Raw genomic sequence first — 26,927 nt, forward strand, 5'->3', positions numbered from 1 at the left:
TGAACGAAGGGAAGTAAACTTGGGTGAAGGGGGGTTGCCCCTAACTCTATATGGCAGATTCAATTCAAAGTGTCCCCTAAACACTGCACAATGAGACCCCACGGAGCATGAAATCTCAGCTCATTTATCTGCATAGAAAAACCTCTGTCACTAATATTCTAGAATTATCCAAATACCCTCACCTGCAGTGCCTTGTATTGTAGTTTTACCCCATTGTTAAATATAAAACATCTCCCCCTCCCTTTGTTATTAATCTTTATTTCCTAAAAGGGTTTAACCGGGAATGACTATGTAGCAGTCATTGCTATCGTTGTACCGTGACTCATAACAATGGGATCTAACCTATCCCTTGACATGATTGAATTCACAGTACTGTGACTATATATGCATTGTGTACTGTATAGTTATTTATTTATTTAGCTGAAATGTAGCAAGAGAGACACTGATAAAGACAAAGGAAAGGGAGCTAGAACCAGGATAAAGGGGGATTTTATAATAGGGCGATGTGCCCTACGGGTGTAGGGCACATTGGAACTGAAAGCCCAAAGGGTAAATGTATGAAGCTGCAGGTTTCCGGCGGGCTTGAAAAGTGGAGCTGTTGCCTATAGCAACCAATCAGATTCTAGTTATCATTTATTTAGTACATTCTATAAAATGTTATTTGGAATCTGATTGGTTGCTATAGGCTACATCTCCACTTTTCGCAGCTTGATACATTTACCCCAAGTCTTGGCTGTCTGCACCACTGCCCATCTGTTACCCGGCTACCCGTGTCACGCATGCGTAAAGCTCCCCAGACTGGCCCGACAAAGTGGCAGGTTAACCTTTACTGCAGGGTTTCCCAAACTCAGTCCTCATTGACCCCCTAACAGTGCAGGTTTTCCAGGTCACAAGTGATATAATTAGTACCACCTGTGGATCTGTTACAATGTGTCAGTCAGTAATGAATACACCTGTGCTCCAGCAAGGAGATAACTTAAAATAAGAGAATTGATCCTACGGTTTTGCAGTTGACCATGTTTCTGCTAGCTTGGCTGTTTGAACTAATACGACAGATCGCCTTCAGAGAACGCCAGATTTAGATGTAGGGGAAATGGCCGAACAGGCATAATACTAAAATATTTCAAGAAAATATTCTGTTCTTCACAGTATTCTTTCTTGCTAACAGATAACTGCTAAGGTTAACAGCTTAGGAGCCGTAGATGAGTCGACATTCATAGAACAGAATAGCGCTAATAGACGGCTTGACACACAGGATATGGGGACGGGGGACTGTGTCAGAATGTTGCTTAGCAACAGAAGCATAATTCCTGCTATTTCATCTGTACAACAATCTAGAGACTTACGGAAACTATAAAGAATGATCCATTATAAAGAATGCTAGTTCTGTGAGAATTACAACTTACAAAATACTGTGTCAAAATGGATATAATTTCCGCATGAGCTTTCTTGTGCGAGTTGATTCTCAAACCTAGGTATGGCTTTTGGAAATGGATTACTCATAACGCTTATTTCCCTAGTAATCAAGATTCATTAATTAGTGTGAACTGTATTCTTTAAATATTTTAATGTATTCAGCATTCAAAAGTAAGCAATGAGTATTAAATGTACACTGAGAAGCGTTACATCACTTGGTGTCTTTCCTGTTTCAACCTTCCAAGAGTCTTCGGTTTGATTGTTATATAATTATGCAAAAATATTTTAAACTGGGTGAGGTCATACAAGTGGAAGGGACATGTTTATTGAGTACATAGGGACAGACGGAATGATGAAGCAAACGCAATACGTTCTCTGCAGCATTTGTTGAGTATATGAATATCTGAAAACTAATTTCATTACTATGTGACAGCGTAGGAGTCGGTGATACACAAAGGGCCCGAGTCCTTAAGGAGCGGAAGACAAACAAAAAAAAAAAAAAAGGAGTAAGTTTACTCCTGGACAAACCATGTTACAATGCGAGGGGTGCAAATTAGTTTATTATTTTGCACTTCAGTTAAATATTAGCTGCTTTTCATCTAGCACACAAATGCTTGATAGCTTTATATTTACACTAAAATTTAAAGTTGATCTAGGACATGCCCTATCCCAAATATCAATCTGTCCCCACATTGTAAATTTACCTCCCCTTCCAGTGCAACATGGTTTTGCCCAGGTGCAAAGTTACTCCTTTTTTATGCTGTGCTCTCCTTAATGACTCAGGCCCACCATGTTTAACACACTGGCGCTTTAATTACCTATGAGACACTTGTTACTTACTAGCCATGCTATGCGGAGGTATTCACTCTTTTCACAGGTGCATAAAGACATTGATTTCTACAATATATATTATTATTATTCTCTTTTATTTAAAAGGTACACAAGGCTTCATATACTTTATCCTGGCACTTTCTCAGGACATGTGTGGGCATATACAGATGACTTCTTGTGATGTCACACACTTTCCCTATATATATTATGGCCAGTTGCTGTACGCAAACACCAGAGAAGCAGTGGACTGGGGTAGAATATCACCTGTCTTAGCCCCACCTGTATAGGATTTCCCTTTACATTTGTGCAGTACATGGGCGATCTTACAAAATTTTAAAAAAAATGTCTAGTTACACCCCTGCATGTATACTATGCCTAATAAACAGAACAATGTTCTGATCCATCCCGAGTATTAAATTGTCTGTGTATTATTATTGGTGCCCGAACCAACTTGTGTCTGACGATCTCATAACTTCAACCCGACTATGGAGATCTCCGATTGGCTCATCATACTGACAGCAAGTCATTCCTATTGAAGAAGTATTCGGCAGTGCAGGCTGACGTCATCGCAACGTCTGTCAATCCAAAATTTAAAGCGGCAATGTGGGGACAACTAAGGTTAAGTGTTTAAACACTTAACCCGACATTGCCATCAGGCGGGGGCTGGGAGAGGGATGGCCGGGGGGCACACAGGCGGCCGCATCATATGACAGGGGATGCGGCCATTGCCCCCCTGCCCCCCGGGCCAGCCCGCCCCTGATTGCCGCTTTAAATCTGGGTTGACAGACGTTGCGATGACATCAGCCTGCACTGCCAAATACTTCTTCAATAGGAATGGCTTGCTGTCAGTATGATGATCCAATCGGAGATCTCCATAGTCGGATTGAAGGTAAGTATGTTTAATTTTCATTCAGGTATTCATTATTTCGCAGTTTTTTTGCAGGGAATTGTCTGTGTCGGAATTGTGGTAATTTTAGAAACGATTACCACCGAGACCCCTGGCTTTCTCTCAAGGTTCCTGCTAGAGATGTTCACTGACCCTCGTGTTTTGGTTTTGGCTTTGGATCTGGATTAACTTTGTGTTTTGGTTTTGGTAAAACCGCCCTTGTGTGTTTTGGTTTTGGATCCCTATTTTTTTTTCTAAAATCCCTGTTTCTTTCTAAAATCACATAATTTGGCTCTTTTTTTGTTCCTACATTATTATTAACCTTAATAACATTCATTTCCAGTCAATTTTTGGCAAGTGACAAGAACACTGCTACCCCTCCTGTTTCTTCTGTATGAGCAATGGCACTGGAGAGTGACAAAAACACTGCTACCCGTTTCTGTGTGAGCAATGGCGCTGGATCTCCTGAGGAGGGAGGTACTTATGGAATCCAAAACCCGCAAGATCCAGCGCAACAATTACGTTTTGCCTCGATTCAGATACAAGGATGCGCAAAAGTACCGAGCCTGCTCGCGAGCCTACTCGGATCCCTTAAGTTCGGGTGGGCATCTCTAGTTCCTGCTAGTGCTCTGCCTGACCGATCTCTTGGCTCCTCTACAGATCACATCTCGGCCAGTGATTCTGTACTGAATTTTCTCTTATCAGCAGACTCCTACTTGGACTCCTCCTTTGGGGAATATAGCTGAGATCTACCTGCAGCAATGGCCAATCAGTAATAGCACAAAAGTTCCACTCTCTCACTCTGATCCTAACACTGGGCAGTGTTCACAGAAATAACATGGGTTACTCTTGGTTGGAGAGGTGACATTTTCCAAATCATTACTCGATGTTCTAAACAAACAATGTGGAACGGTCAATTAAAAAAGAACTATATCACCAAAACAAATATGTTTATGTAAGCAAACCCTGAGCATTATTACATTTTCCCTCCACCTACTGTGCTTGCCTTGCAGAATCCAAATTATTTATATTTTTATTGGCCAACTAGGACACATAAGCATTAATTGTCTTTCTCTGAACTTTCTTCCTGTTAAAATGATAAAACTAAACCCAGCTGATAGGACATCGTGTAATGCTCATGTCTAAATTTATTGGAATACTTAATTTAATGTAATTTCACAAAACAAATATTTTTGAGGATACCAGAATTGTACTTGGGCAATAAAAGAGCCCTGGCATACAAAGCACAACTGTGTACATAGCTTATTCCATCACCCACTGGTTGGCTTTTAACTGCGTCTATTGATTTGTCAGAGTGCTGTAGTGGAGATAGTGCAGTGTGAAGATCAGCTGTAATACCAGCTACAGACGACAGGGGTCAGTGCACACTTTTGAAATTCCCAACCAATCCCATTCTCTGAAAACCCTTTTTTTGTTTTAGAGCTTACTTATCCCTGATGATACTATTCACTCTGATACACCCTCATAACTGGCCCAATCTCCACTCTAAGCCACACTAGCTCCTCTTGTTTCAGCTGTGCCCTCTTCCACTTAGAATGTAAGCTCTGTAATGAGCAGGATCCTCCATACCCTTTGTTTTCATGTCTGCATTTATTTTATCAACCTTGTATGTCCCTGTTTTATGTATGTCCTGTTTTTCCTACTGTACGGCGCTGCAGAGCACTGTAGAGCCTTACAAATCTATGGTAATAACAATGGCTATCCCAGCCATGTGGTTCTCATTGAAACAACCAGCAATTTGACGCAGACTGCAAATCAAGGCTACAGTATTCAACTAAATTTTAGTCAGACAGAGGGGTATCAAGCTGCGAGTTTGCAGTGGGTTTGAAAAGTAGAGATGTTGCCTATAGCAACCAATCAGATTCTAGTTATCATTTTGTAGAATGTACTAAATAAATAACTAGAAACCGATTGGTTGCTATGGGCAACATCTCCACTTTTCAAACATGCTGCAAACTCGCAGCTTGATACATTTACCCCTTAGACTGTTGAGCACATTCGAGAGCCCAAACAGACAATTGTAAAACACAATCAGATAGTATACGGACACATTGTATATCTTAGCAATAGATATAAACACTTATATAACACAAGCTAACCCGTGCATGATACTCATGCATTCTAGTCAAATCAAGCTACTTAAGGTGTTAAAAAGGTTCTTGTCATGCATTTGGGCCATAGCCCAGGCCTCAACCACCAACCACTCCCCACTGTCACCCCCGGCAACCACCAACCACTCCCCACTGTCACCCCCGGCAACCACCAACCACTCCCAACTGTCACTTCTCCTTCAAGAAATATATATATATTTTTTTAAAATCTTTATAAACACTTTTAACAATTAACAAATTAAATTAACAAATTAAAAACATCTTAGTATACCAAATTTCAGCCCTTTCTGAATTTTTTTTTCCACACACACTAAGAATTTAGTAGGTCAGTGTATAACTCCGCCCAGCAGGTGGCGCTGCAGCTTGGTTTTATTTTTTACACACACACAAAGACAGACTAACACACGCCACTACACATTTATATATTAGATGTCCCATCACTTCATTTCATTCCATGTACTTTATAAAAAATGGACATCATTAGCTTCCGTTTAAAACACTACAGAAACAATCCTCACGAAGATCAAAAAGATATAAACACAAAAAAAAATAGAACATTATTACTCAAATGAAATGTGTGGATAGTAACTGACACAAAAGCTGTATGTTGCTATGCTGATCTTTTTTTATTTATTTATATATGTTACTTTTTCATGTAAACAGTTTTGTAGGCACACGGTAACAAAAGCTCTATAGCAACAAACACAATTAAACATTGTTTCGCTCCATTTCACATTGGCTTCGGTTGCAGACTGTATAATAATTAAGGCAAACTGAGGAATGACGCGTGAATGCAGAGGTGAAAATAACAAGAGAAAAACCTTTTCAACAGTTTGTATCTGCAACTACCTGTTTAGCCTAAAATGACCCAGTGAACTATGGGTAATAATATTTGTCACCCAGTGAAATTACCAAGATTCCCTATGTTTTAGCATGCAGTGGGTAATTAGATATATATAAAAAGGGGACAAGGTAGGTTTAGGAACCTCGTTACTAGTTGGGTTGATAATAAAATCTTGCTGTTTACAAATTCTGGCTCTGTTAATTGGCCACTGACACATACAAATATATTTTCTCTTTATCTGCGGTTGTGTGGACCACTTGAATGTGTGTCCCCGATGGAGAAGTAGATAATTAGGGATAAACAGTATTCCATGTCATTACGTTACTGCAACCGGTTCCTCAGACTTAGGGGTAAATTTATCAAGCGGAGTACATGTGACGGGTTTGAAAAGTGGAGATGTTGCCTATAGCAACCAATCAGATTCTAGCTATCATTTTGTAGAATGTACTAAATAAATAACTAGAATCTGATTGGTTGCTATAGGCAACATCTACACTTTCCAAACCCGCCGGAAACTTGCAGCTTGATACATTTACCCCTAAGACTCTTTAAGACTCAAGGGTAAATGTATCAAGCTGAGAGTTTTCCAGCGGGTTTGAAAAACCAATCAGATTCTAGTACTCATTTATTTAGTACATTCTACAAAATGACAGCTAGAATCTGATTGGTTGCTATAGGCAACATCTCCACTTTCCAAACCCGCCGGAAAACTCTCAGCTTGATACATTTACCACTTGGAAGAATAAAGAGACAAGGAGACGAGGCAGTAGGCATGAGGTCAGCAGACAAGGAAGGAAAGGAATGAAGGGGCAGAGAATGGGGGGACAGGAGTGATTAGGGTAGAGAAGGCAGCACATTTAAGAAAGCCCCCAGAAACCCATACAGTAGGGATAGAACATTCTTGGACAAGGTATATTTGATATGAGTGGTGGTTGATATTAGCAGTGGGGGATGTGGTGATGGGGTTCTGGGCTCAGATTTGAACCATGGTCCAGAGGTAAGGGGCCATGAACATAGATTAATACTGCATGGTATAGATAAATATGGTTATTAGTAGGAACACATTTGCATACTCGCCAGTGAAAAAAACCAAAACAGGTCATTTACAACATGGCTAACTGGCTCTATGGCAGGTGAGGAGGGAATCCTGTCACAAGTGCAATACTGCAGTGTTCACTCAAAGGACTGTCTATGATAGTGCCCTTGGTGCAATTATTGTATCAAACAAGTTACAACTGGGCTCTGGATTTGTAGACCTCCCTCTTCGGGAGTTGCAAACAAGTCTGAACGCTATTCACACTGAGTGAAAAATTAGACAATTCCAGGGAGAACATTCAAATAAACTATAATACAACAAAGGTAAAGACCACAAAATGTCATATTGTAAGAAAATTCAGCTATTCAGGTCCCTATTTAATCATTTGTTTATTCTCAATGGCAGCCATTTTGGAAAAAAGTGCTCCCGTCATGTGGTATAATGTTTGGCATTTTCTAAGCTATAATAAAGTGTTAGAATTTTGGTAGATTACAGTGTTTAGGCTCAATACCCCTTTCTCTTTCTCATTTTGTGGGAAGAACAGGAAAGCAGCTTAACAATTCACTGGGAACCTGTGACATAACTGAGGTAACACAGAACCAAAGGGGACATTTATGAAAGCCGCTCTACACGTAACTATGCAGAAAAAATGATGCTGGGACCAATCAGGTTTTTGCTTTCATTTTCTGAAATGTGCTAGAAAAATGACAGCTACAATCTGATTGGTTGATATAGGCATTGCCACCTATTCTGCGCAATTTCTTGTGGACCAGATTATAGAAATGTTTTACCATGTACGTTGGTGATAACTCTTGTGCATAGTGAATTGATAGGTTACATTTTCCTAACATTTGATTCAGCCTCCAAAATGACTGATTCCACTGTATGTGTGGGTGCACTTTAATCATTTTATGCTTTCTTTCAGTGGAGACAGAATTCGGCCACCGAATGGGTAAGATTTAAACAGATTAACATGACATCAACAGCTTGCAGACATTTACGAACTTACTCTTAGGAGAAGATTTATCAAACCGTCTAAAAATGAAAAGTGGAGGTGACGTTTTTAGCCACCAATCAGATTGTAGCTATCATTTTCTAGAACGTACTGGATAAAGGATAGCTAGAATCTGATTGGTTGCTACAGCCAACACCTCCACTTTTTCTCTCTAGAAGGGTTGATTAATCTACCCCTTAGACTTCACAGTTCTTTGAATACTGGGTTTTCTCACATTTACTAACAAAACACCCATTGTCTCAATATTGATCAGAAAAAAACAATATTGATCTAAAGACAAGATAAGTACCAGTAGGTCAATTTGATCATACTTTGGTAATTTTAGTCATGGCAATATCTCAATTGTGAACACTTGGGGGCTGATATCGAGTGAGGTGCAAATGTTGTCTGGGTGCAGAATTTGTAGCCAAACCATGTTACAGTGCAAGGGGTGCAAATTAAACTTTTTTTTTTTTTGCATGTAGAGCAAATACTGTATGCTCTTGCATGCTTCAGATATACTGGAGCATGCAACGCATTTTGTAGTTGGGCTAGGCCACGCCCCTCTCACAGCTCTATATCACAGGAGGGGACTGGACATGTTGTGACAAGCCCCACCTCCTCTTTAATAAGCCCCTCTCCAATAGGTCACATCTATGTACTGCCATCCGCAAGGTATTTACTATCCATGCAGCATAGTTCCCAACATAAACAGTACATTTCTCAACTATGCATATACCTAGCCATCACAGGTAAACGTATCGGATTATTAGTTAATAACAAAATAAGCACAACAGTTTTCTATAGTGTCAATATAACATAAAGAGAAATTTGACATTGATGGAAATTTTGCTAAATAAACAAATGTCTGTTATGCAAATCTTACTACAAACAGTTCAACTATGGCAAACAATGAAACAAACCTGTTAGATATAATAATTTTACAGTTAAAAACTACTTGAAAAAGTTCCGACACCACAAGTAGTAATTATAATAAAGCTGTTGCTTATTAGCATCAAATAAAGTTTTTTTTTCCAAAAGAGGAATCGTCAGAAAACATTACAAATCAGTATGACGAATGGCTGTAGTGTCATTTTGGAATTATCTTTACTCTGAACACTGCATTTGTCAGTAATGGTGAATAAACATTAATACATCAGGACTTTTATTTCAAGAGATGAGATGAAGGTGTGACAATCTAGTCATCTAACTTGAGAGGATGACATAAGGCTCTTTCAACGAGAATAAACCTACTCGGCACTTTCCTGGGTCCCAGGCTTTTCAAGGGTCAACTCGCTGTGGTAGAATGGTGATGTGGGTGGCTATATGGCACAAATACAGAACTTACTAATACTGAAAAAGGGTTGGCACTTTAGTAGAGGTGGCAGTCCTGCTCATTGGCAGAGTTTGGTCAATAGGGGCAACTGAGCTCGGCTTTAAATCCTCAGCTGCTGGATTATTCCAGCATTGCCTTTGTTTAATTTTCTATCACACAACAATAGGAATTTTCCCAAACTGATGATTGCTCTAAGATCATTGGTAGAGGAAAAGGGTCCATGTAGTAGATCTTAATAATATTTTCCTGTGTAGCTTGATAAACTATCACAAGCCAATCTCATATAAAGCTACACTTACTAAAGGCTGCCGGCACTTACTGCCACATTATACACAACATTGTTCAACATGTTATACAGTAGCTCAGCTCACTGCAGACAAATACAACACACACTGTACTACAGCAAGTTTGTTCACTGATGCACAGAATTGAGTTCTTCAGTCATCAAAGCTTGTATCAGTCACGGGTGGTTATCACTGGATGAAAGGCATTCTTTCCTTGTTTTCAGTGTCGCCCTCATGGTCTTCCTCTTCCTCTCCTGCCTCGCTGGTTTCTGTACTGTCATTGGCCATCTGTACGTGAATAGAAGCAGGGTGAGCTGGGCTGGTGTAACCATCATGTAACCAAGTCTGATGCCTAAGGCAGGAGAGCCTGGTGGTGGCTCTGTCTGTTTATGTATGTATATATAACTATACATGGATATATAGAGAAATCTAATGTAATCTGTTAACTGGAGGCCTAGGGGGGGAATAAACTAGGACCACTAGCACTTTGTTGTTTCTTCTCCAGCATGATGATCCACAAATGTACCTTTCACTGGCCTGGAGTGTGGATGTGGGGCAGGGGGGTACAGTTATTACCATGCAAGTCAGACTATTTAGTATGCTAATTGCTCAACTTAATGGAGCCTCTGCCGGGCAAACTGGAAAAAGGGTGCCCTTAGGCTGGGCCAATGGAACACGGTAAGCTGGATAAGAGTGGCAGTTGGGCACAGGGGCGGATCTAGGAAATGACTACACCCCGGGCGATGTAGGGGGGGGGGGGCGATTTAGGCCCCGCCCCCTTTCCGACTTCTAAGGCTGCCGGCGGCTGCACACTATGTGCAGGTCCGTTCAGCAGTGACAGTGTGCTGTCCCGCTGCTCTGATTGTGTTTAAAACACAATCAGAGCAGCCGGGCAGCACACTGTCACTGCTGAACGGACCTGCACAGTGTGTAGCTGTCGGCAGCAAGCCCCTGCTAGGGGGGGGCGATCGCCCCGATTGCCCCCCCCTGGATCCGCCACTGGTTGGGCACCACGCTTCCTGGGGCACCCTGCCAGCCCCTACCCAAAAAATATTTGTTCTCAGCATGGACATAATCCCCACTATGGTTCCGAGGGGCTTAACAGTACATACGCTAACTCCGGGCAGGGGAGCCGCTGAATATTTCAGAACCAGCCCTGCCCTTATGCGTTGAATAGTATTGGCACGGCCTCATCTAGAACGCTGTGTTCAATTCTGGAGGCCATATCTCTAGAAGGATATAAATACATCAGAGACTGTACAAAGAAGGGCAACTAAAATGGTGCATGGCCTACAGCACAAAACTTACCCGAAAAGACTCAAAGATCTTACTATGTATAGTTTGGAGCAGAGAAGGGAACGGGGGGACATGATAGAAACTTCTGAAATATATGAAGGGTTTTAATAGGGTACAGGACGGAAACATTCTACAAAGGAAGAGAAGTATTAGAACACGAGGACATGCACTGACACTGGGGGGAAGAAAAGTATTAGAATACGAGGACATGTACTGACACTGGAGGGAAGAGAAGTATTAGAACACGAGGACATGCACTGACACTGGAGGGAAGAGAAGTATTAAAACACGAGGACATGTACTGACACTGGAGGGAAGAGAAGTATTAGAACACGAGGACATGCACTGACACTGGGGGGAAGAGAAGTATTAAAACACGAGGACATGTATTGACACTGGAGGGAAGAGAAGTATTAAAACACGAGGACATGCACTGACACTGGAGGGAAGAGAAGTATTAAAACACGAGGACGTGTACTGACACTGGAGGGAAGAGAAGTATTAGAACACGAGGACATGCACTGACACTGGAGGGAAGAGAAGTATTAAATCACGAGGACATGTACTGACACTGGAGGGAAGAGAAGTATTAGAACACGAGGACATGCACTGACACTGGAGGGAAGAGAAGTATTACAACACGAGGACATGTACTGACACTGGAGGGAAGAGAAGTATTAAAACACGAGGACATGTACTGACACTGGAGGGAAGAGAAGTATTAGAACACGAGGACATGCACTGACACTGGGGGGAAGAGAAGTATTAGAACACGAGGACATGCACTGACACTGGAGGGAAGAGAAGTATTAGAACACAAGAACATGTACTGACACTGGAGGGAAGAGAAGTATTAGAACACGAGGACATGCACTGACACTGGGGGGAAGAGAAGTATTAGAACACAAGGACATGTACTGACACTGGAGGGAAGAGAAGTATTAGAACACGAGGACACGCACTGACACTGGGGGGAAGAGAAGTATTAGAACACGAGGACATGCACTGACACTGGGGGGAAGAGAAGTATTAGAACACGAGGACATGTACTGACACTGGAGGGAAGAGAAGTATTAGAACACGAGGACATGCACTGACACTGGGGGGAAGAGAAGTATTAGAACACGAGGACATGCACTGACACTGGGGGGAAGAGAAGTATTAGAACACGAGGACATGCACTGACACTGGAGGGAAGAGAAGTATTAGAACACGAGGACATGCACTGACACTGGGGGGAAGAGAAGTATTAGAACACGAGGACATGTACTGACACTGGAGGGAAGAGAAGTATTAGAACACGAGGACATGCACTGACACTGGAGGGAAGAGAAGTATTAGAACACAAGGACATGTACTGACACTGGAGGGAAGAGAAGTATTAGAACACGAGGACATGCACTGACACTGGAGGGAAGAGAAGTATTAAAACACAAGGACATGTACTGACACTGGAGGGAAGAGAAGTATTAGAACACGAGGACATGCACTGACACTGGGGGGAAGAGAAGTATTAAAACACGAGGACATGTATTGACACTGGAGGGAAGAGAAGTATTAAAACACGAGGACATGCACTGACACTGGAGGGAAGAGAAGTATTAAAACACGAGGACGTGTACTGACACTGGAGGGAAGAGAAGTATTAGAACACGAGGACATGCACTGACACTGGAGGGAAGAGAAGTATTAAATCACGAGGACATGTACTGACACTGGAGGGAAGAGAAGTATTAGAACACGAGGACATGCACTGACACTGGAGGGAAGAGAAGTATTACAACACGAGGACATGTACTGACACTGGAGGGAAGAGAAGTATTAAAACACGAGGACATGTACTGACACTGGAGGGAAGAGAAGTATTAGAACACGAGGACATGCACTGACACTGGGGGGAAGAGAAGTATTAGAACACGAGGACATGCACTGACACTGGAGGGAAGAGAAGTATTAGAACACAAGAACATGTACTGACACTGGAGGGAAGAGAAGTATTAGAACACGAGGACATGCACTGACACTGGGGGGAAGAGAAGTATTAGAACACAAGGACATGTACTGACACTGGAGGGAAGAGAAGTATTAGAACACGAGGACATGTACTGACACTGGAGGGAAGAGAAGTATTAGAACACGAGGACATGTACTGACACTGGAGGGAAGAGAAGTATTAGAACACGAGGACATGTACTGACACTGGAGGGAAGAGAAGTATTAGAACACGAGGACACGCACTGACACTGGAGGGAAGAGAAGTATTAGAACACGAGGACACGCACTGACACTGGAGGGAAGAGAAGTATTAGAACACGAGGACATGCACTGACACTGGAGGGAAGAGAAGTATTAGAACACGAGGACATGCACTGACACTGGGGGGAAGAGAAGTATTAGAACACGAGGACATGTACTGACACTGGGGGGAAGAGAAGTATTAGAACACGAGGACATGTACTGACACTGGGGGGAAGAGAAGTATTAGAACACGAGGACATGCACTGACACTGGAGGGAAGAGAAGTATTAGAACACGAGGACATGTACTGACACTGGGGGGAAGAGAAGTATTAGAACACGAGGACATGCACTGACACTGGGGGGGGGAAGAGAAGTATTAGAACACGAGGACATGTACTGACACTGGAGGGAAGAGAAGTATTAGAACACGAGGACATGCACTGACACTGGGGGGAAGAGAAGTATTAGAACACGAGGACATGTACTGACACTGGAGGGAAGAGAAGAATTAGAACACGAGGACATGTTCTGACACTGGAGGGAAGAGAAGTATTAGAACACGAGGAAATGTACTGACATTGGGGGGAAGAGAAGTATTAGAACACGAGGACATGCACTGACACTCGGGGGAAGAGAAGTATTAGAACACGAGGACATGTACTGACACTGGGGGGAAGAGAAGTATTAGAACACGAGGACATGTACTGACACTGGGGGGAAGAGAAGTATTAGAACACGAGGACATGCACTGACACTGGAGGGAAGAGAAGTATTAGAACACGAGGACATGTACTGACACTGGGGGGAAGAGAAGTATTAGAACGCGAGGACATGCACTGACACTGGGGGGAAGAGAAGTATTAGAACATGAGGACATGTACTGACACTGGGGGGAAGAGAAGTATTAGAACACGAGGACATGTACTGACACTGGAGGGAAAAGAAGTATTAGAACACGAGGACATGTACTGACACTGGGGGGAAGTAGGTTCAGAGGAAATGTGAGGAAAAAGTACTTCACAGAAAGGGTAGTGGATAAGTGAAATGGCCTCCCATCAGAGGTGGTAGAGGCTAACACAGTAGAGCAATTTAAACATGCTTGGGATAGACATAAGGATATCCTTACAAAGAATAAAGAATCAAATAGGGTTTGAGGTTACCATAGGATAAAAAATGGGCAGACTAGATGGGCCAAGCGGTTGTTATCTGCCATCAAATTCTTATTCACCAAACAGATGGCATTCATACTTGTCCTTTGTGACAGTAAACTTACCTTCTGCTCTGGCAATGAATCTCTACATAGTCTAAGTTGTATCACTATCAACTTTTTAATATTTTATTATTTTATATTGCAAAGGACATTTCATTTTAAGATAAAAATATGGTCAATTGAGCTTTTAGTCAAAACGAAAAGAACAGTATGTGGTAAAATAGGCTTCCAGAGAGCATATTGGAGAATGTTTTGGTAAACTGGCCGCTAGAGAAGAAAGCTCTGCTTTGTCTTGTCCATGCGGGACAGATGGTGGGTACACGACGGTGACGACATCCTGAGTCAGCAAGGCCCAGATTTGTTCTGGACTGGATTTTGTTTGTAAACACAAACCCAGAGGTTAATTTGTGAAACAGTCTTTTGTTTGCATACTGTAACAGTGTGTGGTGAAAATAAAAGTACACATCAACAGTGTCAGTCTGGATTAACTTGACGGCTCCAAGAAAAGACCTTATTTTGTAACACTGCACATTGGAAAAGCTGTTTGTGGTCTGTAATAGTTGGCTGTTATCATACTGGAGGAGGGTATAGGACAGTGTTGGCTAACCTGTGACACTCTAGGTGCTGTGAAACTACAAGTCCCAGCATGCTTTGCCAATATATAGCAGCTTATTGCTGGAAGGGTATGCTGGGACTTGTAGTTTCACAACATCTGGACACCAAAACTGGTATAGGACATATTCAGCTCAGCTCAGGATCCTCTGCCTACTGTGGCATGCTGGGACATGTAGTTTTTACACTAGACCATATAGTGCTCCTGCACCAGGACTATACTAAAGTTAATTGTGGCTCAAAAATGTCTCCTAAAAACCCATGTGTGCAGCAATGTTGGCACTTGTTTTCTGGTGCAGAAGATTTAATAAATGTCCCCCATTGTCAGGATTGGAGAAGGTAACTTTATGTTCAAGTTTGATGTGTGCTATCAAAAAGTGTCTACTCTGAAGCGCACACAGTGAAGGAAGCCATTTTGTAGACTAGACTAAGAATGACCACAGAGTTCAGCCTATTGATTCACTAGAATCCCAGGGCCTCATGAGTACATGGTCTGGAATGACTCAGTGATGTGTGATGTCACTGATATCTAGCGAACTGATAGGCTGCATTCACGTGAATTGGTTTAGCCCACAAAATGGCTGCCTCCACTGTGAGGTGAGAGCTTAACCAGTGATCTCTACCAGGATGATAGTTAAAACAGAACTTTGTTTATACTAACCAGAGGGGTTGGAGCCTTTTCCACATCTAGAATTAATTTTCCAATGTTACCTCTGTCATGGATTCTCTGCATTGCTTCTTTCACCTGGAGTAAATACAAATTAAACAGCTTTAAAACACTGGACATCAGAGGTGTAACAATGATCTATTTGGATTATTTTTCCACATTTATGTGTTTGTGTGAGGGAACTTAGATGGGAATGGGCACAATGGAATAAGCAGTGGTCGAAAGTTGACATTTAGAAGTGGCGGTATGGAAAATGTAAGTGAATGGAATTTTATAGTGTTATAATCAAGGCAGTAGGACAAGTGGTGGTATGACATACCCCCGTATACCAGCCCACTTCGCCACTGGGTGAAACTATAGCCGTAGAAGTCCCTGCTCCAGACAAAATAATGTGCCTTAAAAAACTTATTATGGACTCATTACACATTTATCCAGGCAGTTATTTGATTTGGATAATAATGAGGATAAAATAGCTGTACATATAATTCAGACCAGCCAAAAAACCCACCTACCTTTTATAGCCACTGTAAAGCTCCTATTTGACAGTAATATACAAAGGTTAAGTATAAATGAGCTACATAACATCCATTAAATAACTGGAGAATTTATATTTAACTATATATGTCCACCATGCTCTCTCACCCCTCTGTAGCAGGTTACCGTGTTAGGAGGGAGGAGCTTCTCTACCAGATCAGAACCAGAGTGACTGACAGCTTGGCACACTTGCTTTGCAAAAACACACTGTATGGAAGAGTGGATTCATACAAGAGGCTGGCCAGTGATATCACATAGTAAATCAAACGAGTGCATTCTTTTCTTTTTGACCTGTATGTGAAGAACCCATTAGACCCCTGCCCTGAAGATGTAGGAGGAGCTCCAGCTATCTGTAATGCAGTGGGGCATATGAAATGTATTTAGAAGCATGTACATATTTTAAATTCAAGGTAGAGAAAAAGGTCCATACCTCTTCCAAGGCCCATAATGAATCGACCAATGGTTTTATCTTCTTCTGATTGTACAAGGCGAGGAGCGTATCTACCGCCCCTCTTATGACTCCTGCCCGGCCCTGCTTGAAGAGCAGGTTTAGGAGCGAGAAACCCGACATAACTTTGTTCTCTTCATATAATTTGATGGGATTCACTTTTTCCACCTGCCACCACTGAAAGAGTGAAGACACACCATATTAGTTCAGGAAATACCCAATGTTGGGTCTACACCATCTTTCTCCGATGTGGTCGAATGGTCATGTTATCAGGGCAATATATTCATTATTTCTGAAATATATCGCAACACTCATAGGAATAATGAGCTTCATGGGAGTCTTTGGGGGAGATTCATGGGAGTCTTATGGTGGACATCTCATTTTCCCTCACACCTCGCAATGAGCGAGATTCTGCCCAATCTCCACTGCAAAGTTTCTCGTGGAATTTCCGAAGACACTTCGCGGCTAACGGAACCTCCCCCTTTATGTATTATTTTCTAATCACATCGTACAGTCATTTATCTTTGTAAAGATGCATGCTCTAATCCCTACAATCTTTACGTGGGATGGTGTATAATAGTGAGTTTGGAGCAATGTTGCCTTAATATTTAGTAAGGACATATGCAAAGGATAAATAAAAAATATAGAGCTAGAAAATCTCATCTGCATTCAAAAGGGTTGTACACTCTTCATCGTCGATGCGAATATTGAACATGGGAGATTGTTTTGTGCTCACGTTTCATTGCTTTGATTTTCATACAGCTAGAACGTATATGAACATCATACAGATGGAAAAATAAGCTTGCCAGTACAGATCAATGTTCATCGTGAATGTAGGCTAAAATCTGAACCTAGGAAAATAGTGAACCTCACAGGGACGGAACACAGGGACGGAACATAGGCACACTCAAACGCCTGAAAAAACCCCACTATCACAGGTTGATCTTTAGGACTGATTGAGTCATTAAGTGTTACAGCTTGCTCCTGTGAGAAAGACATTTAATATAACCGAGTCCTCTGAAGCTCTCTGCTCAACACTAAATACCTTAATGGAAAACTACCATTAATAACACTGAAATGAAGGCACTTACAGATTTAGCGAAGCTGAAGAAGCTTTTAGTTTCACCAGTAACCATATTGGATGAGCCTAAGAAGAAAGATTTGTTAAAATTCCGAGTCAATGAACAGTAAAAGTCTCAGTCTCATGACTTATGTTATAATAAAACAAAAAGAATAGCAGCGCTACACAGAATAACGTATTTAATATAACAGGACACCAACCAGAAACAAACGCTATTAAACCAATTGAAAGCTAATTTAATATTTTATCTCAGAACATAACAGAATTTAATATAGTGATGGGTAGCTAAAAACATATTTTTGCATTTCAGTTCATTTACAAGTTTGCCATATCGTGTGAATTTGTTGTTGAACAGGGTGTCTATTTAAAGATTTGTTTGAACATCCTTTAAGGTTTCAGCGTTTTAAAGCGGTTTGTATTCACTTAATTACAGAATCGTTTGCTATTATTTCTGAAATCAACCAACAATAGTTATTTAATAACATGGGGCCTGATTCATTAAGGAACTTAAATTAAGAAATATCTTATTTAAGTCCCCTGGACAAAACCATGTTACAATGCAAGGGGTGCAAATTAGTTTTCTGTTTTGCACATAAGTTAAATACTGACTGTTTTTTCATGTAGCACACAAATACTTGATAGCTTATTTGTACACTGAAATGTAAAGTTGATATTTGTGTACTACATGAAAAAACAGTCAGTATTTAACTTATGTGCAAAACAGAAAACTAATTTGCACCCCTTGCATTGTAACATGGTTTTGTCCAGGGGACTTAAATAAGATATTTCTTAATTTAAGTTCCTTAATGAATCAGGCCCCTGGTGTAAAGATGACACAAGTATGTGCTGTAAACTGCATCAAGCAATCACATGTCAGATTGCATTATTCTGACTGCATTAAAGTACTAAAAGGTAATATCTGAATAACTGCTACGGCATACAGCCCAACACTGCTCTTTATACCATGGTACTAAAATGAAATGTTGACCTATCCTGCTGGCAACTCTTAATTGCGGTTCTATCATCCGCTAAACGCTAGTTGTCAGGGTCTGCGACAAATGCCACTGAACTTAGCAGGTTGTAGAAATTGTCAGACTAAAATATCAATTGGTACCAAAAAATGTTCTTTAAAGTCATGTGGACACCACAATCTCCTGGAAGCTGTGTGCTCGGGGAAAGAGTTCAACCCTGGACAAGGTCACATTATTAACACTATAATTTCCAAAATGCATAACCTGGAGGGTACACTGGTAGACACCATTAAGCAGGACTAAGGGTTCTGGCTGTATGCATTTAGCGAGATCTCTGCCTACTCTACGAACTGATCATTTTAAAACACAGACTCCCCAGGTATGATAGCTCAACCCACTTTAAAACTAACGCCACCCATTACAAGCTCAGACTTCCCCAAATGTAGCTCAAAACAGCACCAATTTTGACAATCCTACTTCTTCTCTAACACATGTAACCTCAATACATGATGCTTAATCAGGGACACCAACAATGCCTTGCCTGCAAACACCTGAATACACTTTTAAAAGCTTAATACATTCTTCTTTGTGCATTGGTAATTAAGTACGAGTACAAATCATTAATCAAAAAATGAACAGGTTTATTAACATAATTGCTATTTATTGTGCTTTAGAAAAAGCAATGCACAATGCTGCGGGAATCAGCACAATGCATGCCCTGTAAGTCATTTGGTACCTGGGGACCTGCAGGGTGGTGATAATGAGTGCTGGTCCTGCCCTCTGGCAATGAAGAGGTTAATGTGAGGAATGTGATATATGCGATAATTATGCAGTGACAGCTTACAGTTGAAATGAACACACTGTTAATTATCAAATGGTTCCCTGGAGATTATACAGTAATCGCTTAGAAGGATATATCTGAATCTAGATTGAAATTGTCTCAGATTACATTCAGTGAGGAATAAAACAGCACACAATTTGAAAGGAAAAATAAGGATAAAGGAGATTTGTGTAGGGTCACCAGATCACCATTGCAAGGAGATGTCTTATATTTGACCGTAAGGTCTCTGGGCTCACTGTAGACTGAGATATTCACCCTTGGCATAGGCAAACCGAGGGGGGATTTCCTAGTGCCAGAACCCCCCTCCAAGCCTGGGGCACTGTATAATTGAGGTGTCTGGACGCTGCCCCCGCTTCACACGGCTGTGCTCGAAAAGAGAGAGCTGCATGCACCTAACAGTAGTGCACACAGTATTGCCCATGTATATTATGGGGATAGGCAGAGTTGGAGAGCAGCCAAGCACTCTCTAAAATTATGGCCACGCCCCCATGCATGCTGGTCACGCCCACTGGCGGCGTGGTGTGGAAACCCCCTTCTGCAAATCCTGTGTTTACCCCTGCTTGGGTGCATTAACAGACCATTCCTTTCTCCCTGCAGACAAGACCATCTTGGATCTCAGAACTGCTAACAGCCATACTTGCAGGGGACGGCTGGCAAATTTTAGCCCAGGGAGCAAGACTCGTCTCAGCAGCCTATTAAGAACATTTTAAAGGAAAAAAAATATGCAGGTGGCCCAGTGATCCAGCCCAAGGTAGCCCACTATGGCATCGGCCCGGGGAGCAGATGCCCCTCTGCCCCCCAGCCCATCCTGCCCCTGACTGGATGTCTATTCCAGTGCCAAATTCTACTACCGGCAGTGCCAAATTGCTTTTCTATTTAGCCACAGAACCTCTACACTTTATGGGCTTGAGTCATTAAGGAGAGCTAAGCATAGAAAAGGAGTAACTTTGCACCTTGGCAAAACCATGTTACATTGGAGGGGAAGGTAAATTTAAAACGTGGGGAGAGATTTACAGTTGGGGTAGAGCATGTCCTAGATCAACTTTACATTTCAGTGTAAAAGTAAAGCTATCAAGTATTTGTGTGCTACATGAAAAAACAACCAGTATTTAACTTATGCGCAAATAATAAAGTAATTTGCACCCTTTGCATTGTAACATGGTTTGTCCAGGAGCAAACTTACTCCTTTTTTTTTTTGCTTTGCTCTCTTTAATGACAAGGGACCAATCATGACACGCTAGGCCCTTCTATTTCCATTTTAGTTATATTTAGGTCACATGCATGAACTGCGTACCAGCTATTGAGATTATCAAAAATATACATCATGGATCTAAATGAACTGCAGTTGCAATAATAATAAATCCTTTCTACAGATGTCAGAGATCACAATGGTTTTCAAAAGCAACTACATATAGTGTATATTTTAAAACTGATTTCTTAGCGGCTCATAACGGTAAGTGGAGTCTGTAACTTGTGGGTATCTAATGGTTCCCCTGTTTACTGAACTCCAAAAGCAACTGTGCATCTGTGCCTACGTATGATCAAAGAAGGAATATCCACTAGAGGAATATAGTCTAATAAATACAAAATGCGTTTCAAATGTAATTCTACAGGTTCATTTACATACATGCCTCAATCATGTGCTCTGAGGAAAGACACCAACTTATAACACTTTATGGAGTTAAGATTGAATTAAATTAATAGCCGCTATCATTTTACAATATTTGTCATGCTATATGTTTTGCAGCTACAAATGTGGATGAATTTATAATGTCTGGACAAGAGTCAGCATTATGTTAAAACATTTTTATGCATAGTATAATATGTTTTCAACGACAGCTTGTGGATAGAAGAATGATTAGGGTATACATAGAATTGAAATAGATTTGGCTGCATGCAATATTTTAGTTACATGCAGACTTCTAAATTGGGTAACCAAATATTAGTTTCCCATGAGAGATTCGGTTTTGTGCCTGAATACAGCATCAGCTATATATGTCATACCTGCCAACTCTCCCGGAAAGTCTGGCTTCCTCTTACACACCTATGACCCTAAATGGACAGCAGAAAAACTAAGGACTAGATTTACTAAACTGCGGGTTTGAAAAAGTGGAGATGTTGCCTATAGCAACCAATCAGATTCTAGCTGTCATTTATTTAGTACATTCTACAAAATGACAGCTAGAATCTGATTGGTTGCTACAGGCAACATCTCCACTTTTGCAAACCCGCAGTTTAGTAAATATACCCCTAAGGGTCAAAACATTTTGAGGTAAAAGTTAGAGCTTATAGTAAAGTGACTACCAACTAGTAGAACAGTTTACATTCCCATTTCTTTAACACTGTACAGAGAAACACACAAATGTTGCTATCAAAATACAATTAACTATGTTAAAGACAACCTGTCACCTACACACAGCAGAGACAGCTAATATGTCCGTTAAACCAATATTCATTCAGCCTGTTCATTTATTAAGAACCAGTGACACCATTGAGACATTCCATGTCCAATATCTGTCAGGTACTGGTTTGGAGTCGATTGATAGGCTCACAAAATGGCTGCCTCCACGGTATGCAGGCGACGATGATGATGAGGAGATTTAGATGATATAGTAACATAAAACAACCAACCATATAAAATATATGTTCCCAGCGGTTTAAGGAGGCCGATGCCTTTTCCAGTGTTTTCCCCGCACAAGCAGTCCAGCACGATGTCTACACCTTCTGGGGAGATTCTGAAAATTGTAGTTATTACACAGACACGTCAATTAAAATACTAATATCTACTATATAAATGCCTAGTGGCGTGTGTGAAAAAAAAAAAAACCAACAAGCTGCAGCGCCACCTGCTGGGCAAAGTTATACACTGACCTATATATTTCTTGAAGGAGAAGTGACAGTTGGGAGTGGTTGGTGGTTGCCGGGGGTGACAGTGGGGAGTTTTTAACACCTTAAGTAGATTGATGAAGGATGTGGCGATGAAGATGAAGGATGAGGTGATGGAGAAAAATTATGAGGTGGTGACATGTGGACAAAACCACGTTAAAAAAGGGCGCTTGCGTCGGGAAGTAACGCTCTTCCCCTGAGGAGGCCTGGGCTAGGCCCAAATGCATGACAAGAACCTTTTTAACACCTTAAGTAGCTTGATTTGACTAGAATGCATGAGTATCATGCACGGGTTAACTTGTATGTATACATATATATATAGATAGAGAGAGAGAGAGAGAGAGAGAGAGAGAGAGAGAGAGAGAGAGAGAGAGAACACATAATGTTCAGATATTGTTATTTAATTTAAAAAGGTCTTTAAAGGGAAAATAAATAATAAAGCAGTAGGAAACTCAGGGGCCTATGGCCATCAAAAACGGGTGTTTTCACATATGACAGGGCTTCAAACTATATATCGAGGGGTCACCATCGACAATAGCACTGCTAAAACTGGCAGTGCAAAGCATAGGGCAGATTATATTTAACAAGGATCGATAAAGTACAAGTACCACCCAATCCTTGTTCCATTATTACCATCTCACTATAGGGATAGCAGAAGAAAATCACTGAAAAAATGCTTTATTCTTTGAATAAAGCATTTTTTCAGTCTTGAATAGTTTAAAAATAAAGGAAAAAAATATTTAAAAATATTTTTAAACTTTTTTTCCTGTCAGATCCTGATTAGGAGGGAAATCAATATTTCCATCCTAATTGGGACCTTTCTGCCCATCCTACAATAAAACTGTCACATTGCGTTGTGCCAGTCTACTATCTGTATTTATATATCAGGTTCTAACAGTTTTGTTATTTTGTTTGTTATGTTATTTATTTATTTGGGTGCCCTAGACATAGATATGCCTATTGTCATACAAATCCTAGGACAAAATTGCAGAAACAATTAAATAAAGTACATAGTTACAAAATAAACTACAAAGTACATAATTAAACAACCAATTCTACAACAAAAAAACATTTTGTACAAAATATCAAAAGGAAAGAAAATCGACTGAACTATAAAATATAAGTATTGGTCACAGTATACAGAGGCAGGCGGAATGACAGGTGAAAACAACATTCTAGAACATTTACTTTTTCTTTATGTAGAGTCACACTTCAAAAGCTCAGCCATGACTTGACATAATCTGTTTCTCTTATCTTCCTACACACTGAATTACCCGGATCTTCATATCAATGGGGCACCAAATGTTGCCTCAGACTGAACGGGTACCAAGTGGGCACCTGAGTTTCCACTGTTGGACCACGGATGGCACTCAGGGGAAGCTCGTTGTCTAGAATCTTTGGTTTGGAGGTCAGTCATAACTTTGGCACTGGTCTCTATCTGTGTAACAATAATGATGGCTGCCATCCAATGCAATGACTCATGCTTACAACACGAACTATATGCAGCTTCCAAGAATGGGTGATAAATCAGAAATCTAGTACAGCCTAGCAGCAGCAGCAGCCGGTGCTCAAAGGAAGCACGGTCATCACAATGGGCACTAGACAAATAGCTATACAAACAACATAGTACAAATACAATGTCCATGTACTGACATAAAGGTCATTACATGCTTGAATCTGGACATTTTTAATTTCATGGATATATATATATCTTTTTCTGGCTCTTCAGAGCTCACCTATTCACAAAAGGCCAGTTCATATGAAAGTGCATATAGACCAGTGAGGCAGCCATTTTGTGCCTCAGTGATGTCACTAGTTCCACGGAAATTGATAGGCTGCATTCTCATGAAAACTGTTTCAGCACACAAAATGGCTGTCTCCAGAGTGTGTTGGTGCCATCTTGAATGCATACGTAAAGAAATGGCATAATCTGTAAATTGAGACACTTTTTTTTTAAAATAGTATACTATGGTGTTTAGTAAAGAGCTCTTCACGTGTCTGGTTGTGATCTGTGATATGGCTTCCTCTACAGTTTCGGAATTTCTTATTTTTTAAAAGTTATGGGGATTTCTACAAATGCATTTGGGAATAATAGAAAGTCCTTTTTAATAAATGAGCACATGACACATTTGTTTTAAAAGTACTCTGTGAAAAAGGCTGAGATTCAAGAAGTAGGTTAAGTGGTTTAATCTGCTGTCATGGCGTGTTTGTATATTTCTCTGCTGTGTGCTAATGAGCTGCCTGCCAGTCCCAGGTCTGTTGGTGGCTTACACTGGCTGATATTCTAATCTGCGGCTGGGGAATGTGAGCGCAGGGCCCACGCACAGAGATCTGAGCAGGAAAACACAGTCGTACCTTTTCACTTCTTGCACATAATCTGCATTTCTGTCGAAGAGATGACTAAGGGAGGTTTTGATGGCCTCGTGTTTAAAGGCAGAAGCAGTTCCGAACACTGTGACGTTGAGGACGGTTGAGCAGAGTTGGGCCACTGCTTGTCCCTGAAAAACGACAAAAATTAGACTTATATAAAGTATATTTGGTATAAACCACAGGACAGATGTATTTGATATAATGTAAAACCGGTAACTTCTAATAGGGCCTGGGAGCTACTGTTCTGGTGTATTTGGATGTAGAAACTGGCTGGGTATAGGTGGGACAGCTGCAGTGATGGAAGTTCCAAATATCTCCTGAGCCAATAGCTGGGCAGCTCTGCTAGATCGAGGAGGGGCATTTATTAGGAGAATAACGGAGAAAAAAACCTATCTGATGGCCTACAATCAAAATATATATATATATTTTTTTTTTTAGCTAAACCTTCGTTTTAACAGAATGGTCGATAAAAGTCGGGTCTGCTTCTAACGGAACACAATGACATTTTCAGTGCTCGCAATGACAATGAAGGACGGTTTTAGGATCGCTGGATTTTAATCTCACAATCACAATACACACAATTACAATACACACACTTTCAATTCAGTCGCTTTTGGATGAGAATTATCTACCAAAAACAATAGATTTGATCACCTACATTTCATTGTACGGATTGTTTGTCATGCCTACATGTGTCCACTGTTTAACAGTTTGATCAATATAATTGGATTGTATTGTGGGTGAATGCAATGTGGGTGACCAGCTTAAATGTTTTGTGATGTCCGTGGCTTTTTTATTATATTTTATACTAAGCGCTCAGACATGCAGCCGATGAAAAATCATGGGGGTCATAAGCATAGACAAAAGGTAGCTACAAGCGAAGACTAAACCTTGCACTTTGTCCTCCCTCCCAGAGAGATCCAGTAGAAGCGCTCATTAAAACTTTTCAAAACGTCCTTGCAGCGTAATGTTCTATGTACTTAATGAGCGCTCCCATTATATTCTACCTGATGTTGCTGCTTCTGTACTGCAGGCAATGGTGAAGTGGAAGCAATTGCTAGTTACAAAGTGTGTGCACAGTTCTATTTGCTTACATTGAGCCTGATTCATTAAGGATCTTAAATTAATAAGATTCTTATTTAAGTCTCCTGGACAAAACCATGTCACAATGCAAGGGGTGCAAATTAGTATTCTGTTTTGCACATAAGTTAAATACTGACTGTTTCTTCATGTAGCACACAAATACTTGATAGCTTATTTGTACACTGAAATTTAAAGATGATATTTTTGTGCTACATGAAAAAACAGTCAGTATTTAACTTATGTGCAAAACAGGATACTAATTTGCACCCCTTGCATTGTAACATGGTTTTGTCCAGAAGACTGAAATGAGAAACTTATTAATTTAAGTTCCTTAATGAATCAGGACCATTATCTTTTGGACTACCAGCCTCAAAGCGGGTTTAATAGGCTTTGAAAATGCTTTAAGATAATACCTGTGTGTATAAGGCCTAATTTGGGCGCAGGCGTTGTGTGCGCTAATGAATGCTATAAAATAAAGAAGCCTCATTCATTACTTAAACATGTCATGAGTTTTTATTACGTTGGCATTTGTATAACAACGTTTGAGGGATGAAAGATACACAACAGACAATTGCTAAATCCGTGAATTGCCCATAAAGGTCCTCTATGGGAACTGTGGTCTTGTCCAGTTTAACAAGCTACAAAAAAAACTTAGGAGATTCCGTTAGCAGCTGAGCCCCTATAGTAGAAGCCTACCCAGAAAGGGATCTTCTGTCCCCTCCCTGACAGGATGCATGCTACTCCCATCCAGTTCAACATGTCTGCGCATGCACAGCCTTTTAACAACAAATCGTGTCTGAGTCATTAAGGCACGCAAAACAAATGTATTTTGCGTTTTGTTTTTTTAAATAAATGCACACAAATCGGGCCGTCCGTATTTAACAAGAAGCGGATGTGAAGATGAATACGGGTCTCAGTGCGCTGTGCTC

At 40.8% G+C, this 26,927-nt stretch overlaps 2 protein-coding genes across 2 annotated transcripts in view; one reads left to right on the forward strand and one right to left on the reverse strand.

Annotated features, from left to right (window-relative positions):
• The window catches only part of LOC142104373 (uncharacterized), a 388,681-nt gene that overhangs the window by 76,961 nt on the left and 284,793 nt on the right, over positions 1-26,927 (forward strand). The window lies entirely within an intron of this gene.
• VAT1L (vesicle amine transport 1 like) overlaps positions 5,873-26,927 on the reverse strand; it is a 51,674-nt gene continuing 30,619 nt past the window's right edge. Inside the window, exons 4-9 of the mRNA XM_075188991.1 lie at positions 24,901-25,043; positions 22,291-22,394; positions 17,858-17,913; positions 16,749-16,943; positions 15,779-15,862; positions 5,873-10,047 (exon numbers count right to left, since the gene is read on the reverse strand). Coding sequence (XP_075045092.1) covers positions 9,949-10,047; positions 15,779-15,862; positions 16,749-16,943; positions 17,858-17,913; positions 22,291-22,394; positions 24,901-25,043 — 681 coding nt within the window. The 3' untranslated portion in view covers positions 5,873-9,948. The remainder of the gene's footprint in view (positions 10,048-15,778; positions 15,863-16,748; positions 16,944-17,857; positions 17,914-22,290; positions 22,395-24,900; positions 25,044-26,927) is intronic.

The sequence above is a fragment of the Mixophyes fleayi genome, chromosome 10 (genome assembly GCF_038048845.1).
Source record: "Mixophyes fleayi isolate aMixFle1 chromosome 10, aMixFle1.hap1, whole genome shotgun sequence".
In the NCBI taxonomy this organism is placed as follows: domain Eukaryota; kingdom Metazoa; phylum Chordata; class Amphibia; order Anura; family Limnodynastidae; genus Mixophyes; species Mixophyes fleayi.